The sequence below is a fragment of the Orbilia oligospora genome (genome assembly GCF_000225545.1).
Source record: "Orbilia oligospora ATCC 24927 unplaced genomic scaffold scaffold00081, whole genome shotgun sequence".
Lineage (NCBI taxonomy): Eukaryota > Fungi > Ascomycota > Orbiliomycetes > Orbiliales > Orbiliaceae > Orbilia > Orbilia oligospora.
In genome coordinates, this window is record NW_011645638.1 from 743,815 (window position 1) to 761,088 (window position 17,274).

At 46.6% G+C, this 17,274-nt stretch overlaps 4 protein-coding genes across 4 annotated transcripts; 2 read left to right on the top strand and 2 right to left on the bottom strand.

The window, feature by feature from the left end:
* Nucleotides 1-1,263: 1,263 nt before the first annotated feature.
* AOL_s00081g216 (uncharacterized protein) lies at nt 1,264-4,060 on the top strand (the record flags this gene model as incomplete). The annotated part of the gene is made up of 4 exons (XM_011125033.1): nt 1,264-1,450; nt 1,835-1,908; nt 1,979-3,370; nt 3,431-4,060. The coding sequence occupies 4 exons, from the start codon at nt 1,264-1,266 to the stop codon at nt 4,058-4,060; spliced, it is 2,283 nt and encodes a 760-aa protein (XP_011123335.1).
* A 1,706-nt stretch (nt 4,061-5,766) lies between these two features.
* Nucleotides 5,767-6,850, bottom strand: AOL_s00081g217 (uncharacterized protein; the record flags this gene model as incomplete). The annotated part of the gene is made up of 3 exons (XM_011125034.1): nt 5,767-6,024; nt 6,102-6,432; nt 6,666-6,850. The coding sequence occupies 3 exons, from the start codon at nt 6,848-6,850 to the stop codon at nt 5,767-5,769; spliced, it is 774 nt and encodes a 257-aa protein (XP_011123336.1).
* A 1,793-nt stretch (nt 6,851-8,643) lies between these two features.
* Nucleotides 8,644-9,372, bottom strand: AOL_s00081g218 (uncharacterized protein; the record flags this gene model as incomplete). Its single annotated transcript, XM_011125035.1, has 2 exons — nt 8,644-9,053; nt 9,285-9,372. The coding sequence occupies 2 exons, from the start codon at nt 9,370-9,372 to the stop codon at nt 8,644-8,646; spliced, it is 498 nt and encodes a 165-aa protein (XP_011123337.1).
* Nucleotides 9,373-12,411: 3,039 nt separating this feature from the next.
* Nucleotides 12,412-16,849, top strand: AOL_s00081g219 (uncharacterized protein; the record flags this gene model as incomplete). Its single annotated transcript, XM_011125036.1, has 3 exons — nt 12,412-12,792; nt 12,864-16,188; nt 16,257-16,849. 3 exons carry the CDS (start codon nt 12,412-12,414, stop codon nt 16,847-16,849), a joined length of 4,299 nt encoding a protein of 1,432 aa, XP_011123338.1.
* Nucleotides 16,850-17,274: the final 425 nt, after the last annotated feature.

Genomic DNA, 17,274 nt, shown 5'->3' on the forward strand with positions numbered 1-17,274 from the left:
CCCACACACACCGGCCTCTCTCCATCATCATCACCACCACCACCACCATCATCATCACACCTACCCACCACCACCACCACCACCACCTCCTCCTCCACCAAATATACTAACTATCGTCTACCACTACTATATTAAAGACGTCCTTCACTGCGTCACGACTGCTTTACCCGTCTCTCTCCATCTCTCACATTTTCTTGTCCGTCTTTCTCCCCGACGGCTACTTTGTTTGCGTGCTTTGTTCCCTTGCCAGGTAAGAACAAGATCGAGTCCCAGAACAACCCTTGGTTTGCTGGTTGTTCACCCACTATTCCTGTGGTTTCATGCCATCCCTTCGTTCCTTTCTCCCTCCCGTTCCCGCTTAACTGGCTTGCCTGCCTGCCTATCTGTCTATCTATCCATCCTTCTTATCCTATCCAAAACAACCGTGATTGTGACACTTCTCCCATCATCACCATTATCATCATCATCATACCATACCGTATCATATCACCATCCCATTTTTAGTCCGACCTCTTCCTTGGCCTGACTGTCGCCGCTGCTGCGCTTCCTCGCTCGTGTGGTGGTTGTTTGTTCCGGTGGTGGGGACTATTTTGTCTTCAATCCTTGCGACCCAGATCCTTTCCTTGCTTGCTCGCTCGCATTCACCCATTTGTTCGTCCTGTCCTGTCCTGTCCTGTCTCGTCCTGCCTTGCCTTGCCTTGTCCTGTACCACGCTCGACTTGCCTCTCTATATATATTTTTTCTCTTCCTGGCCTGCCGCATGGCTGGCACTTCACCCGTGTTTTTTTCACCCGTCGCACATTTCCTTCTCAATCCATCTCTCTACTCTCGTTCTTTCCGACTGCACTCACGCACCCTATCTCTCTCCCTCTCTCGAATATCTCATTTACACGGTTTTTCATGCAGGTATATTCTATATTTCACGGCGGTATATATTTGGGTTAAGCGCGTCTGCACCACCAAAAGCGTCTATTCTCGCCCAATCACTCCGGTCCGACAATCACATTTAGATATCTAATCAATCACCGACATCATCTCTCCTTCGCCACTGGTGACACACAACATCGACGGTCTCGTTTCGGGTCTTCGACCAGTTTGCTCCTACACATCTCCTTCTCTCTCTCACTCTCACTCTCTCTCGCCCGTGTTTCCGATCCCCCAAGCAAACACCACCCCTTGCTCTAGACATTTATTTCTCCTTCAGTTGTTTGGGAATAGGAAGCGTAATAAGCATTCCTATCCATTCTCTCCACGGGATCCACGATGATGGCACAGGCGTACCCTCACCCGGTGCAGCTGAATGCCGTACCCCAACACGCAGTTCAACCACAGATGCACGCTGGTCCTCCTGGACAGCCTACCGCCGTTGCCATGCAACATCTAAATCCACATCAGGGCCTTGCTCCCGGCATGGCCCCTCAGTTATTACAGGGACAACAGTTCGCTCCAAGTAAGCCAAATACCCCTCCCTTCTCCGTTCCATCCCCACTTTATCATTCTGTCGTTGCGAAAGGTCATGTAAATTCTGAAGCCACTTCCGATCCTCGCGGGAATCATCTTCACTCTCTCGTGTTCCAACAACGACAAAAAAATAAAAGTCAAAAAAACTCTACTCTTCAAACTTCTCGGATGCGCGAATTGGTTGAAAATTTACGGTGGCCCGCTAACGAAACGACTTGCTCTCCTCTTTCATAAAAATTACAGTGATGGGAAATATTAATATGCATCCAGGACTATTACATCAATATCAAAGAAGAGCCATGGGTCAGTACACCCCGATTGCTCATATGTTTTTTTTCTCTGAAGACCTTATCATTCTAACATCGCTACTTAGGTCATCCAGGCATGAATCCTGGGTTCCCCGGCACGCCAGTTAATACCGGCGCTATGCCAGCGCATTTACAACAAGTAAGAATGGATCATCATGCTTCACCATCTCATGGGGACAAAATACTCACATAGTTCGTCCCTGGTTTAGCAACTACATCAACAGCGGATTATATCACAGCAGCAGCAGCAGCATATGATGCACCAAGCCGCTCAGCAGAACGCAGCCCTCAATATACAGCAGCAACATCAGCAGCAGGCCCATATGCAACAGCAACTACAAGCCGCACAAATCCAACAGGCCGCACAATTACAGGCAGTTCATCTACAGCAACAGCACGTACAGCAACAGCAACAACAGGCCCAGGCGGCTCAAGCCCAGGCTCAAGCTCAAGCTCAGGCGGCCCAGGCACAAGCCGCGCAGGCCCAGGTTCAAGCGCAACAGCAGCAGCAGCAGCAGCAGCAACAGGCACAACAGCAGCAACAGCAGCAACAGCAGCAACAGTCGCAGCCAAATTCTCAACAACCTACCCCGCAGCAGACAATGCAAACCCTCCAGCAGGCACAGCAGCAGGCACAGCAGCAGGCACAACAGCAGCAGCAGGCGGCACAACAAGCAACAGCAGCAGCGCAGCAACAGCAGCAGCAACAGCAGCAGCAGCAGAATCAGCAAAACCAGCAGCAGCAACCAACGCCTCAGCAGACCCCTCAACCGAATCAGGCCACCCCCCAAGCTCAGGTGGTCGCTCAGAATGCCCACCAACAACACCAGCAACAACAACACAATATGGCGCTAGCCGCCGCCGCCGCTCAGCAACATGCCCAGCAGCAGCAGCAGCAGCAGCAGGCGGCATTAATGCGACCTCAACAGTATGTTGCTGCACAATATGGACCTATCGCGAATCTACTAACACCGTCTACCAGGAAAATTGGCAACGGCGTTCTAAAACTGCTGCAGTTCTGCGAGCACCTGAGCTCAGCGGAAGGCAACAAGCGGGATTTGAACCATTGGCGAAAATTTGTTAACGAGTTTTACTCTCATTCCGGCGTTATGCGACATAATTTATGGCGATCCAAAACCAGAGAAACTAAGCGATTCGAAATAACAACCCCCGTACTTGCACGGTACTATTACTCGTTGTATGAATATGGGATCAAGAATATCCAGCTGGTAATGGAGAACGCACGAGAACGAGAAATGAGCGGGCAGACTGTCGTCGAGAGCCAGAAGACGAGCTTCGTTTACTGGTTCGAGAATGGCACACAAGTTGTCGCGCACGGAACGCTCCGAGCCCAGTTGAACGTCGCAGCACAAATCGATTGTTTGGAATTCGATACTGCCGAGCATACCGAATACATCCCTCGATTTATCCTCACAAACCGATCGTTAACGAGCTCGCCCGACCAGAAGGCTTCTCCGAGAGTAAATGCGAAGGGACTGGGGAAGAGGCAGCACCAGCAACTACCACCCCCACCGCCTCCGTTACCAGACAGTCCGATTGGTGAATGGGGTGTCCCCGACCAAGTCTTCAAGCTGTTAGAGGTAATACTAGACGCCTTGTTACCCTTTCGGGAGTGAATAATATGCTAACGTGAATTATAGCTAGGAGAAACATTGTCGAGTATGCGGGACCTGTTCGTGTTCTCGCAACAGAACCCAAGTCTGGAACCCAGGCAGGTCTTGCAGGCATACGTCCAACAATTTCAAAACCAGCAACTAGCCCACCAGCAGAACCTAGCCCATGCTCAGGCTCAGCAGGCAAATGCTCAGGCTCAGGCTCAGGCCCAGGCTCAGGCCCAGGCTCAGGCCCAGGCGCATGCGCATGCGCAGGCGCACATGCAGCAGCAGCAGCAGCTATTAGGGATGGGGACACCGCATATGCAACATGCAGTCCCTCCAGGAATCCAGGGATCGCCGGCGATGCCCAACTCGCCCCACCTCTCCCAGAACGGTATCCCCGGAGCCACACCATCCCCAGCACAGGCTCATTTGCAAGCCCCTGGAATGGTAGCTCAACATTCTCAACAGCATCACGGAGCTAATGGCGTCAACGGCGCAACACCGGTTAATCCTAATACTAGCCCAAACGTCACGGGGAAGCGCAGGAGAGCCAGCACGGCCGGCGTTAAGACCGAGGCCCAAGATGATGGCGACTCCGTGCCCCCACCCCCGAAGGTTAAGGCAAGTCCAAGGACCGGTAATGCGAACAAACGACAGAAGCAGGCATCATGACGCTGAATCGTTTTGGTCGCTCTCTTCTCTTTGCTTGACGACGCTTTTGCTCCTTGCTTGTTGCAGTCTGATGCGATGCGATACGATATACCCCGGTCCGCGAATACCCGTCGACGTTCTTTTTATTTTTTCACGAACGAGGCTTTCTGTTTTTCAAGCAGCTGTAGATGACGTTTCTGATAATGAGTACACGCATTTATATATCCCTTTCGAATTTTCTCCTCTCCGCATACAACCTCCACCGTACCTGCCTCGCCTTCCTCTTACATCCTATATACATCACCATCGATCTCGGCGAATCCAACATCTCGTCTCGTATAACTTTCCCAGTCGTTGTTTACCCCCGATTTACTGTTCTGGCCGCGTAGCATCATGCATATTTTTTTGGGTATTGCTTCCTTCTGCTTGTCTTTTCTCAGCATACGTTCCCGGCTTTAACGGAATAATCTAATACTTTCCCATCATCTTTTTATTGTTCCTCCCCCCCTCATATACCTCGGTTTCTTGGGCTTTTCCTTTTACTGTATTCAGGGTTATCGGATGGGTCCTACTTCTTTCTTTCTTTCTTTCTTTATCTCTCTTCCTTCTCTTTATCACCTGTGTATAGAGAATCTCACTCAAAAAAAAAAAAGGAAATATTTTATCACTTCCTCGATTATCATCATCCTCCCCGTCACTGATTTTTGTCCATATCTTTTTTCCTTCTGGAACCTGCCAGTCAACCCAAAAGCGGCTGGACTCTTCTTTTTTATTTGACCTTTTTGTACTTTGTTTTATATGTTGCCATATATCGGGTTTGGGGTTCATTTTTTTCGACTTGTCATTTTCACACCAAAAAATTATGGAAGGGATTTCCAGTTTTTTCTGTTTAACACCAAAATTATCGAGCACTTAATGGGGTTTTTATATTTCTACACTTACTGTTCTGTCCGTCTTCTAAATTTGATGTCGCGATCCGCTTTCGTCCCCCTTCCAGTGCAGTGGCAAGGGTGCCCCTCTACTCTTCCCTCTTTTTTTTTACTAATTCCCTTTCTTCTTTTTTTTTCTCTTTTTTTTACAACTTCGTGGATAGCGGGCGTTGATATTATTTTTATTTTATTATTTTGTTTTCCCCCCCTCGAATTCTTATTATACTACTTGAAAGTTTTTTTTTTTTTAACTCCTTTTGATATTTAGATATGTCGTTCCTCTTGTTAACTTTTATGTGAATCTTTTTTTTTTTCTTCCTTCGAACTTCTAGCTTTTTTTTTCCACCGTTCTATGGAAATCTTGGTCTGTTTCCAACAAGGTACTCCTAAAACTGAAATACAAAGTTTTATACTACTGGATTAAGAGTAAAATCAGATCTATGGGACTATTTTTTTTCTTCTGGATTTTTTTCTATACTGTGATATATATCGTAGATATTTTAGAGGTCTGTATATAATATATATAAGTAAAGTATGGATTGATATGAAATGTATCATTAGAATCATTACCAGGCGGCCCCGCTATCGAGGGATCACGGCTGTCATTCATATCACATACCCCGCCCCCGCATAATTGTGAAAACGTTATACTCACACCATCTTTATATGACCAATTAAACATATGCCCAATTCAACCCTATCAAGATCATACCATAAAAAAACCCCCTCCCAATTTATATATATAAGTACCTATATATATATATATATATATATTGTAAACCTCCTTGAAATGAAAATTTACAAAACAGAACTAGCACCACTACTCCTCCAAGCGCTCAATATCAAGCCAACGATCTCATCGACACCGACACCGTGTTTAACCTGGGCGAAGATGGTGGGACCGCCTTCTCTGATCTTTTTGGCGTCTCTATCCATTACTTCGAGAGATGCACCGATGTAAGGTGCTAGATCTGTTTTGTTTATGATCAGAAGGTCGGATTGGGTTATTCCCGGACCGCCCTTTCTGGGGATTTTATCGCCGCCGGAGACATCAATCTAGTTATTTTATTTAATTTTTTTAGTGGTTTATTTGGATAACTAGATTGAAAGCAAAGGGGATTAATTAAACTAACCACATAAATAATAAAATCCGCCAACTCCCTACTATAATTCGCTGCCAAATTATCACCACCACTTTCGATTAGTAACAGTTGTGTTTTAAACTCCTTATGAAGATCTTCCAAGGCGGCTAGGTTTTGGGAGATATCTTCTCGAACGGCGGCGTGAGGACAGCCACCGGTTTCGATTGCTCGGATTCGTTCTGATGGTAGGGCGTTGTTTCTGACGAGGAATTCTTGGTCTTCGCGGGTGAAGATGTCGTTTGTTACTGCTGCTATGTTGTAGTTGTCGCGGAGGTGGAGGCAGAGGGCGAGCATTAGGGCGGTTTTGCCGGAGCCGACGGGGCTGGAGGGGTGGTTAGCTTCATTTTTTTAAAAAAAAAATTGATTAATTGGGAGAAGTAGAAGGATTGAACGAGAGAGTATGTGACTGGGAAAGATTTGAAGACTCCTCGAAGGTCTTTTTCGGTGATCGTGCGAGAGTGAAGACATCTTTCAATTCTCATTACGTCATAATAAACAACCTTCTGTCGTTTACATAACATATACACACTACAAAGGGGGGTTATTAGTACTTACCCACCAATCCCCACCGTAAAAGCTCTAGTTCTGAAATCCCTCCCTTCGACAATTGGTAACTCGCGTGCAAGGTAAGAACCCGGTCCGTCGAGGATCTCATGAGAATGACCGTGTTCTTGAGCGTTAAACCCGGATCCATCGTGTGAGTGGGAGTGACCGCCGTCGTGGGAGTGAGTGTGGGACATTTTTTAGATTTTTTTTTTTCTTAAAAAAATGTATGGGTGTATACGGCGGTTATAGAAGAAGACCACGTGGGTATAATCGAGAAGGCTTATTCGATACAAGACTTTCTAGACTCTCTCTCTTTTCTTTCTTTTTTTATTCTAGAAAAGTAAATCTGTGGGGATTTAGTTTATATAAAGTAAAGCGGGGGTACGTTGAGTTTTAAAGGGATCGGAGTAAGTAGTTTTTTTAGGTAAGATTTATCGGATTGAGAGAGGGGGAATGGTAGTTTTATAAACTAATCGCATGTGCATTGCAGCTATTGCATTGGCGGGGTAAATTAAGAAAAAAAACTAAAAGTAGTTATTGGAGGTACTGTTAGAGTAAGTACTTAGTTATAAGAAACCCCCACTATTAAAGGTACTTAGTTATTATAAGAGATACATGTTTATCTATAGATAGCTGGAAGATCAGCGGCATCGCGCCGGATGGGCGGAAGAGGAACGGTTTGACGGTTTGAAGCGGGATAAAAACAGATAGGTACTTACCTACTAGTTATAGTTATCAATCGAGTCAGGGGTGTCCTTGGGGGTTTCTGTATGTCTGTATATACCCTGCATGTGAGATTGGTATAAAATATAATATCAGTCGTGTGCCAATCAATGTTCTCTAAGCAAGTATGTACTTTAAGTATGTAGTTTATATAAGTATATAGAATGTGATTGATCATGATTATCATGAAAGATAATCCCAGACATGCATCTCGTTCATTGCCTCCCCCCGGACGGGATACCAAATCACGATTAACTTGTCTGGTATTATTATTCTTTCTTCTTTCTTTATATTGAATTGTTGAAAATATTTGCTAGCTCTATAGTAGAATAGTCTTCCCTCTTTTCTCTTCCTTTCCCCTTGATCGAACTCCCCTCTCTCTAGATCTATGGACCGAACCCCCCCCTTCTAAAAAATCTAGATCTAATTTGGACAAAAAAGAAAAGGAAAAAAAAGTAATAATAGTAAAATATCTATAAGAGAAAGGGAAAAAAAAGAGAGAGGGAAAAGGCAAAGGCGAAGGAGAAAGATATGTAGTTATATCATCATGAGGAGACCCAAGTAACTGTAATCTCTTTCTCATGGATAATTTTCCGTTTCAGCGAAACAAGAAGCACCTTGCTGAATTCAAAGGGCAAGAAAAAAAAGAGGAATAGTACAGTAGCACAGTTATAAGCCACCGAAAAAACACGGAAAAGAGTATCGAAAAAGGTAGGGTAATAGAATAGGAAAAAGGAAAGGAAAGAGGGAAGGAAAAAAAGACAGCCAGCATACAGCAACGGAACTCCTCGTGAAATGGCGACTGGCAAAGGTACAGAAATAAGATATTATATCCAACAGATAGGATTCGAGATAGGGAGAAAGGGCAGTTTCGAATCCTTGGGGGGTGAAATTGAAGTATCTTCTTTTTTTGTCTGTAGACATTGAAACACAAAAGAAAAAAAACGCCTGTAGTACCGTGGTTCCCGAAAAAACTTGAAAAAGATTTGGAGGAAATAAAAGCAAGACCTTTCGTTATTTGGAGATTATACTAGTAAGGCGCATATGAAGAAAAATACCAGAGGAGAGAACTGAATGGTACCGCATGATGTATAGAGGAGACACGTGAATATTGCTTCTCTAGGATTAAAGAGCAAAAGCATATGCCTTCACAGGCCGAAGGGAGGTTTTCAGGCGCTCCTTTGATGGAATTTCCTGGTTCAATCCCCTCTTCTTCCCAATCAGACTTATGCAAACGCTACCCCATCCGCAATAACTTCAGATTCTACCTCTTGATACTTGATCGCTCTAGCGCATCCAGCATCTCAGATCTGCTTCCGAATTTTTCGGCAGCCTCCTTATAGGCAACCCACTTTCGTTTCCTTTTCTTCATTTCCGGCCATTCTGTCAACTCCTCCTCGACCTTCATCTCAAAAAAGAGATAGATGGCCTTTGCTGTCGTCCTGTTATCTCGGATTTGACCCAGGGCCTTTGTGACTTTTCCGGTGATACCGGCTTCCTCCCATGCTTCTCGTTGAGCTGCGGTTTCGGCGTTTTCTTCATCGGTTTCCCAACCGCCTTTCGGGAGGACCCAGCAGTTAGGTTTTCGGGTGGATTCAATGATCAGAACTTTGGTTTTGTCGCTGTTGAGGGGAACAATTCCGGCGACGAGGCGGGAGCCGTCTGGACCGTAGCCTATAAACGGGGTTTTTTCTCAGGTTAGCTTGGAATTCGCTTGGTGTTTTTTTTTTCTCTTCTCTTCTTTCGTTTCGACGATATCTGGCCGGTTTAACGGCCAGGAAGAAATAGAACAAGAAATTTCGAGCAACAAGCTATAAAGAAAATTTTGATGCATACATCGGAGTTTTTAAATTTTTTAAATTTTTTTGATAGATCAAGGTATTTTCAGGGGAGAATGGGAATTACGTTGTTTTGTCCTTCCAACACGTGCCTCCATGGATCGGTTGTGAGTGCTCGAACTGGGCTGGTACGATGTCATTGAAGCCTGCGCCATTACTAGTGTTTGTTTTTTTTACGAGATTCTTCCGGGAAATTTATTGATGGCTAAATAGAAGAGGAGTTTGTAGAGCTGATGATGGGAAAGACGGTCCGATTGAAGCAATTGGCGGTGTGTTTTTTCTTTGGGTTTCTGGCTTCGAGTTCCGGATGGAGGGTTTTCGGTGAGGTTTCCTGGTGGAGCTAAGCTTTAGGGGTTTCCTTTGGTTTGGTTTGGCTCTGCTTTGGTGGAGCTGAAGTGAATCCAAGGCACCGGGCAACTCTGAGCTGTCGTCTGGACAGGGTCCCGCTCCGAGAACAGTAATTCAGCGGGTGACAAAAAAAAAAACCTGGTAAAATTCCGGAGGGAGGGAAGACGGGGATTGCTTGAGAAGATGGAGAAAGGGAGGGAGAAGGAGGAGATCAGAAGAGGCACAGATGACAATGAGACGATGTTGAGAGGAAAAAAAGTTTGTTGTGGGTCACGCAACGGAACAAGCTTGCGAGCTTGGTCGTCAAAAAAAGTTCCGAGGATGGAGAGGAACCAGGGAGAAGCAGAAAAGGAGGAGGAGGAAGAAGAGGAGAAGGAGGAGTATAAGAGGGGCTCTGGCGACTATACTAGCCTCGAGAGGAGAAGCGGAAGAAGAGTAGTAGGAACGGGAGGAGGAAGTCTCTCAGTGGTACGGATAAAAAAAAAGTTCTAAGCTTCTTTTTTTGCCCTTCCAGGACCAGTCGGGTATTACTAACCACGTTGGAGAACACCAAGACAGAGAAGAGACGAGAATAGAATAGAACGAGTGAGAGAGTGAGGGAGAGGAATAGAAAGGAGAGAACTACGATACGAAGCTGGCCATGGTTGAGGTTTGTAGAGGGGACGGAGCGATGTATATAAAAAAAGCCCGGTGGGAGAAGAAGAGACAATGATGGTCTTTGGCGGCCACAAAAATAAAATTTTGGGAACGAAAAAAAAAGATTATTAGTAACTAACACGCGCAGCAATCCCGGTCCATCCCACAGGTAACTGCTACTCCTCCTCCACCGAGATGCAATTGCAATTGAGTGGTGCTAGGCTAGCAAGGGTAGCTTCTAAGTCAGTTCGGGCGTGTCGACGAGGGGTCATGATAGGTACGGGATGTATGGCATGATATGCCCGATAGAATCATCGGAGGAGAAGCGAAGAAAAGAAACACCGACACCCGATTCGAGCACTTGTCGTCAGGTTAGTGTATAAAAATCTTCAACGGTTTCCCAAGTACTCTGTACACAGTCCCACTGCTAATGCTGGTCGGAATCTGCATATGTATGCAAGAGCTTTAATTCTATGGTGTCCCAGGGTATAGCTGCTGCGGGGCGCTGATTTGCTCGTTTTTGCTATGGATCACCCATGTTGGAGTCTCTCAATTGGCTTCCGCTCCCTCGGATTTTCTGGCCACAAGCCAACCTGAGAGGCGGGTTCTCGCACGTTTTTTTGATCCTGGGTTTGATATGGTCCGTTCTATTAAGCTTATACCCACCTCACAATGCACACAAGATTCTGCCATTGGTTTCGTCTGGGACGTCCCCCGCGGAAGTTTGGGCGGTTTGTTCGTTCCATGCATGGAAATTCTGTGTGAGTATGTAATAGCTCGCGTGCAGGTTTCTGTGGGATGCTCGTGCATATGCTGTGCTAGCAAGCAAGCAGAAGATGACGACGAAGAGGAAGGGGAAGAAGCTCTGATGGAGCAGACGAAGATTTCGATTCGGTGCGAATGAATCTTTCACTCGATTTGATATTGATGCATTGCCTTTGACGGGCCACTGAGATCACGCTGCTGCCCCAGGCAGAGGGGGGAGGTGCCGCTATTCGATGCATTATACTCACTTCTCGATGAATTCAGCCATTGAGGTTTGAGTAAGCTTGCAAGGTATGTAAGTCTCTTGAGCTCTAGCTCTAACCATTGCCGTTCGGACTAGTTCACGTCCGTCCGTACCGAGTCGGTTTTCTCCTGAACATCTGCGGTTTAAAAAGCGATCATTGCAAATCATGTTCTTTCTTCATCGATGACAAACGGCAAGCCGCAATTGGGCCCCCGGCACACGATCGGTGCACGATGTCTCCCACGCTATTACGAAGGCTAAATACCTAGCCCATCGACTAGGTAGGTATCCTTGCGTAGGTCTTGTTTGAGGTTAGAGAACAAGAAGATCGGATTAGTTGGAAGAATTGGAACCAGACAAAAGATGACGCTAGTAGGGAAGAAGAAGGGACGTCGGCGAGGTTGGATCGGGAAAGTGGGGTTTATAGCTGCACCCATGGCCAGACCATACCATACCATACCATACCATACCATCCGGCCTCGTCTGCCCCGCTTCGGGCTACTCCCATATCGATAGTACTTGTACCTACTCGCACTTGCTGCACTTGCACTTGTCTGTTTGGGCGGCTGAATTGGGCATTCCTGGGTTGGACCGTTGGTCGTATGGATAAGACTTGGCTACGGAATATCGCCAGATGGATATTAATATAGCATTGTCGCTGCAGTTTTAATTATCAATTTCGGCCGTCTGCGAGGTCCACAATGCCTTGGATGTAGTACATGTATCTAGTATCTCCGGTTGCTGAAGTACGAGGTATCTGTGATAGGTATCCGTCTTGGCTTGTCCTTAGCTACCAGTCAACCAGACCATCAGACAAAGCGTCGAAACCGGGGGCAAAGTGGCATATGGAGATAGAAGATAATTACTTACAGCTTCTAATACACCTCCTGTAGAATTGTAGAATTGTAGAATCCTAGGAACGAAGCATCCGAACAGCGACATGATTGGTAATCTGGCATGATCTATGTATACGGCGGGTGTTGTGGACATCGGACGACACCAGCAGCAACCGATGCCGGCGATAATTTTAGTGCTTCCACCCGACAGGCATACAATGACGCATACCAATCGTTTACATCCAATTAACTAACTACATTCAAAAAACCCATCGAGGCATCTCCAATGTCCAATTGATTGATCTCAATTACTTCAATCCAATTGATTGCCTTCAATCAATTAATCAATCAATAGTCAAAACACAATGGCAGCCGTCCTGTCGGAAAACATCGAGCCCCGCCTCGAGCGGTGGGCAGACAGACTCAAGAACCTCACCACCGCTTCTCTCACATCTGTCGCCGATTATCCAAAGCCTGCTGAATCCAGAGTCGTCGAAGCTGTTCACTCAATAACTCTCCCTGAGAGCTCCCGTTTTTCATTGCTTCAGTTGGCAATCACAGATGGCTCTAACCACGCCTCGCCGTTCACCATTTTGTTGGCTGCATTCGCTATTCTGGCATTCAGAATCACTGGCGATGAAGACATAAGCCTTGCTACCAGTGCAGAAACTAAGGAACCATACGTTCTTCGTCTTCCTATTGCTGGACAGACCAGCTTCATTTCTGTCCTGGAAGCCGTTCAGAAGGTATTATCTATTCCTTTACTACTACTGTCTCTATAGAAATTTATGATGCTAATGATGCTATTGATATACAGGCTGAACAAGTCGGTGCCGCCGATGCAGTCCCATTCTCTGCACTCCTCTCCTACCTCCAAAAGAAAACCAAATCAAAGGTCCCACCATCCCTCTTCCGCCTCTCCCTCTACCATGCTCCGGATGCTCCTTCAAAGCAATTCCTTGCTTCGAATGAACTTAACACCGATTTGAATATATACGTCGAGCTCAAACCGCTCTCTCAAGCATCGCTCCGCTCGTCGGCCCTTATCCCAGAAATCACATTGAGCGCACATTACAACCAGCTTGTCTTCAGCAAGGCTCGTATTTCGTTAATGATCGAGCAGCTCCTTCAAATCGTTCAAATCGGTGCTGCGAACCCAACCATAAACGTCGGTGCTATATCTCTTATCACACCGTCGCAACAGGCTGTTCTTCCAGACCCAAAGAAGGATTTGAAGTGGAGCTCCTTCCGTGGTGCTATTCACGATATCTTCGCTGCAAATGCTGCAAGACATCCGGATAGACCATGTGTGGTCGAAACACCAGACTTCACGGAATCAGACTCCGTTGAGCGAGTTTTCACTTATCGTCAAATCGATGAGGCGTCGAATATTCTCGCCCATCATTTGATCAAATCTGGTATCCGACTGGGAGATGTAGTAATGGTTTACGCCTACCGTGGTGTGGACCTCGTGGTAGCTGTATTTGGTGTTCTTAAGGCTGGTGGTACATTTTCCGTCATAGATCCCCAATATCCGCCAAACAGACAGAATATCTACCTTTCGGTCGCACGCCCAAAGGCATTGGTAGTCATTGAAAAGGCAGGGACACTGTCTCCAGTAGTTCTCAAATACATTGATGACGAACTCTCACTTGTCACTCGAGTCCCTGCCTTGGCAATCCAATCAGACGGTAGTCTTCTTGGAGGAAAAGACGCCAATGGTGTCGATGTCCTGTCACCCCAGGTGGAACTCAAGTCCCAAAACCCTGGCGTGGTCGTCGGTCCAGATAGCAATCCTACCTTGTCTTTCACATCTGGTTCCGAGGGTATTCCCAAGGGCGTTCGCGGCCGCCATTTCTCTCTCACATATTACTTCCCATGGATGGCAGAGACATTCAACCTCTCAGAGAACGACCGCTTCACTATGCTTAGCGGTATTGCTCATGACCCTATCCAGCGTGATATGTTCACTCCTCTCTTCTTGGGTGCGAGACTTTACGTTCCAACCATGAACGATATTGGAACACCCGGAAGACTGGCCGAGTGGATGGCAGAGAATCAATGTACCGTCACACATTTGACTCCGGCCATGGGTCAACTACTCTCCGCACAGGCTTCTGCAGAGATCCCATCGCTACATCATGCATTCTTTGTCGGTGATATTCTTACAAAGCGCGATTGTTTGCGCCTACAGACCCTTGCAAGGAATGTAAACGTGGTTAACATGTACGGAACCACTGAGACTCAGCGTGCGGTTTCTTACTTTGAGATTCCGTCGCTAGCTAAGGATGCGACTTTCAGCCAGAGCCAGAAGGACGTTATTGCGGCTGGAAAGGGTATGGTTGATGTCCAACTTCTTGTCGTAAACAGACATGATCGCAGTCAGATTTGTGGAGTTGGAGAAATCGGAGAGCTTTATGTTCGTGCAGCTGGGTTGGCTGAGGGATACCTTCAGCTACCGGAATTGACGGAACAAAAGTTTGTCAGAAATTGGTTTGTGGATGAAGCCCAATGGAAGGAGGCTGATGTAGATGGTGGGGAGAAGTGGAGGGAGTTCTATATGGGACCTAGAGATAGGTTGTATAGAAGTGGTGATTTGGGGAGGTATACTCCTAGCGGAGATGTTGAGTGTTCCGGACGAGCGGACGATCAAGTTAAGATCCGTGGATTCAGAATCGAGCTCGGTGAGATTGACACACATCTCTCGCAGCACCCGTTGGTTCGAGAGAACATTACGCTTGTTAAGCGTGATAAGGACGAAGAACCAACTTTGGTGTCATACATCGTTCCTCTGCAGAATGATGAACTGGATGCGATGGAGAGCGCAGACGAAACTGCTACGGAGGGAGACGTAGAAGTTGAAAGCGATGATATCGTGAGAAGGTTGAGGAGGTATAGGAAGCTGATTCAGGATATCAAAAAGTATTTGGCGACCAAGCTTCCAGCGTACGCTGTACCTACTGTTGTGGTGCCGATGGCGAGAATGCCATTGAATCCAAACGGCAAGGTTGACAAGCCAGCGCTGCCTTTCCCTGATACTGCTACTATTGCTGCTGCAAGCGGAAGGAGGAGAAGACTTACATCTACAGTTGGAGAGCCATTGGAAGCTTATGACGCACAATGGTCACCCACTGCCCGTGCGCTCCGAGATATCTGGAAGAGCTTGCTACCACTTCTTACAGATAAGATCCAGCTTACGGACGGTTTCTTTGACCTCGGAGGACATTCGATCCTTGCAACTCGAATGATCTTTGAAGTCAGAAATAGGTTTGCAGCTGAAATCCCCTTGGGATTGGTTTTCAAGCAACCCACACTTGGTGGCCTTGCCATAGAAGTAGAAAGGATCAGCCAGAGTGTCGAAATAGGACTTGAGCCTGCTGCTGAAACTTCTTCCGTTGAAGTTGGAAAGGAGTCGGAGTATGCGAAGGAAGCACGAGAGTTGGTTAACAGCCTTCCAGAATCCTTTGAGTCAGCACCGGAAGTCGATGAAACGAAGGAGTACAATGTATTCCTCACTGGTGTCACTGGTTTCCTTGGTGCCTTCCTTCTCCGTGAGCTCTTGACTAGAGAGGCTCCAAAGATCAAAGTATACGCCCATGTCAGAGCTGATACGACTGAAAAAGCGCTCCAGAGAATCCAAGCTAGCTGTGAGGCTTATGATACCTGGTCTGATTCCTGGAAGGACAGAATCGTTCCAGTCACCGGTGACCTAGGCAAGGAAAACTTAGGCTTGGACGACAAAACCTGGAATACCGTTGCTGCGGAAGCAGACTTCGTGATCCACAATGGTGCGCAAGTACACTGGGTTTATCCGTACAGCACCCTCCGAAAGCCCAATGTCTTCGGTACTCTTGCGGCCATAAACCTCTGCGCTACCGGAAAGCCTAAGAGCTTTGCATTCGTATCCTCTACTTCGGTATTGGATAATGATCATTACGTTGCACTTTCCGATACTATCTTGGAGCAAGGTGGGGCTGGTGTTCCTGAAGATGATGATTTAGAAGGGTCGGCGTCCGGATTGGGTAATGGATATGGACAGAGCAAATGGGTTGGAGAGTATATCACTCGTGAAGCTGGCAAGAGAGGGTTGAAGGGAACGATTATTAGACCGGGTTATATTACTGGTGATACTTTGACCGGAGGTATGTCTTGTCGATCTCATATTCATTTCATCAATGGTCGAACTAACGTATGTTATGAAAAAAAATAGTGACAAACACCGATGACTTCCTTGTCCGCATGATTAAGGGCTGCATCCAGCTCGGCCAAACCCCAGATATCCATAATACAGTCAACATGGTCCCAGTCGACCATGTCGCCCGAGTAGTGGTAGCCTCAACACTCTATCCACCAGCAACTCCACTAGCAGTAGCCCAAGTAACCTCCCACCCACGTCTCCGTTTCAACGAATTCCTAGCCACCCTACCCGTCTACGGGTACAATGTCCAACGGGTAGATTACGTCCCCTGGAGGATTGCACTAGAAAGACATGTAACGGAGGTTAGTAAGGATAACGCCCTCTACCCGCTCGTCCACTTTGTGTGTGATAATTTGCCACAAAGCACGAAGGCGCCAGAGTTGGATGATGAGAACTCTAGAAGGGCTTTGGCGAAGTATGATGAGAAGTGGGTTGGGGGTAGTGGGGTTGATGAAGGGTTGATGGGGGTTTATTTGGCTTTCCTTGTTGGAATTGGGTTTTTGGAGGCTCCGAAGGGTGAAGGGAAGGGGTTGCCGGAGGCTAAAGTCGGGGAGAGGAGTTTGAAGAGGCTTAAGGAGATTGGTGGGAGAGGTGCTATGGCTTAAGAAAACTATGGGCTAGCTTTTATGGAATGAGGCTGCATGTGATTGAAGCGTGAAGGGGACTTTGGAAGGAAAAAGTACTTGTGATATTAGAGTATATATATTATCCTTTTTGAGATTTGTAAAATTGTATAGAGATCTTGGTTCACATCGGGTGCAGTGTACTAGCAGTATTAGGATTGAATACTGTCATATGGCCAGAATAGTATATATTTAAGTACTAACGCATAGATGAAAAGAATATAACGAGGCACAAACCGGCCGGGGTATAATTATCTTGAATCTACCATATATATATAACAGGACCTCTAACTGCTCAGAACAATACCTCTCATCCAGCATCCCGGCTGAAAGAACTCAAAGCAGAAATCCAGGCGGCCGGAGGAGGAATATCTAGGTAATTGTCAGAATATGAGTAGGTCAACGCC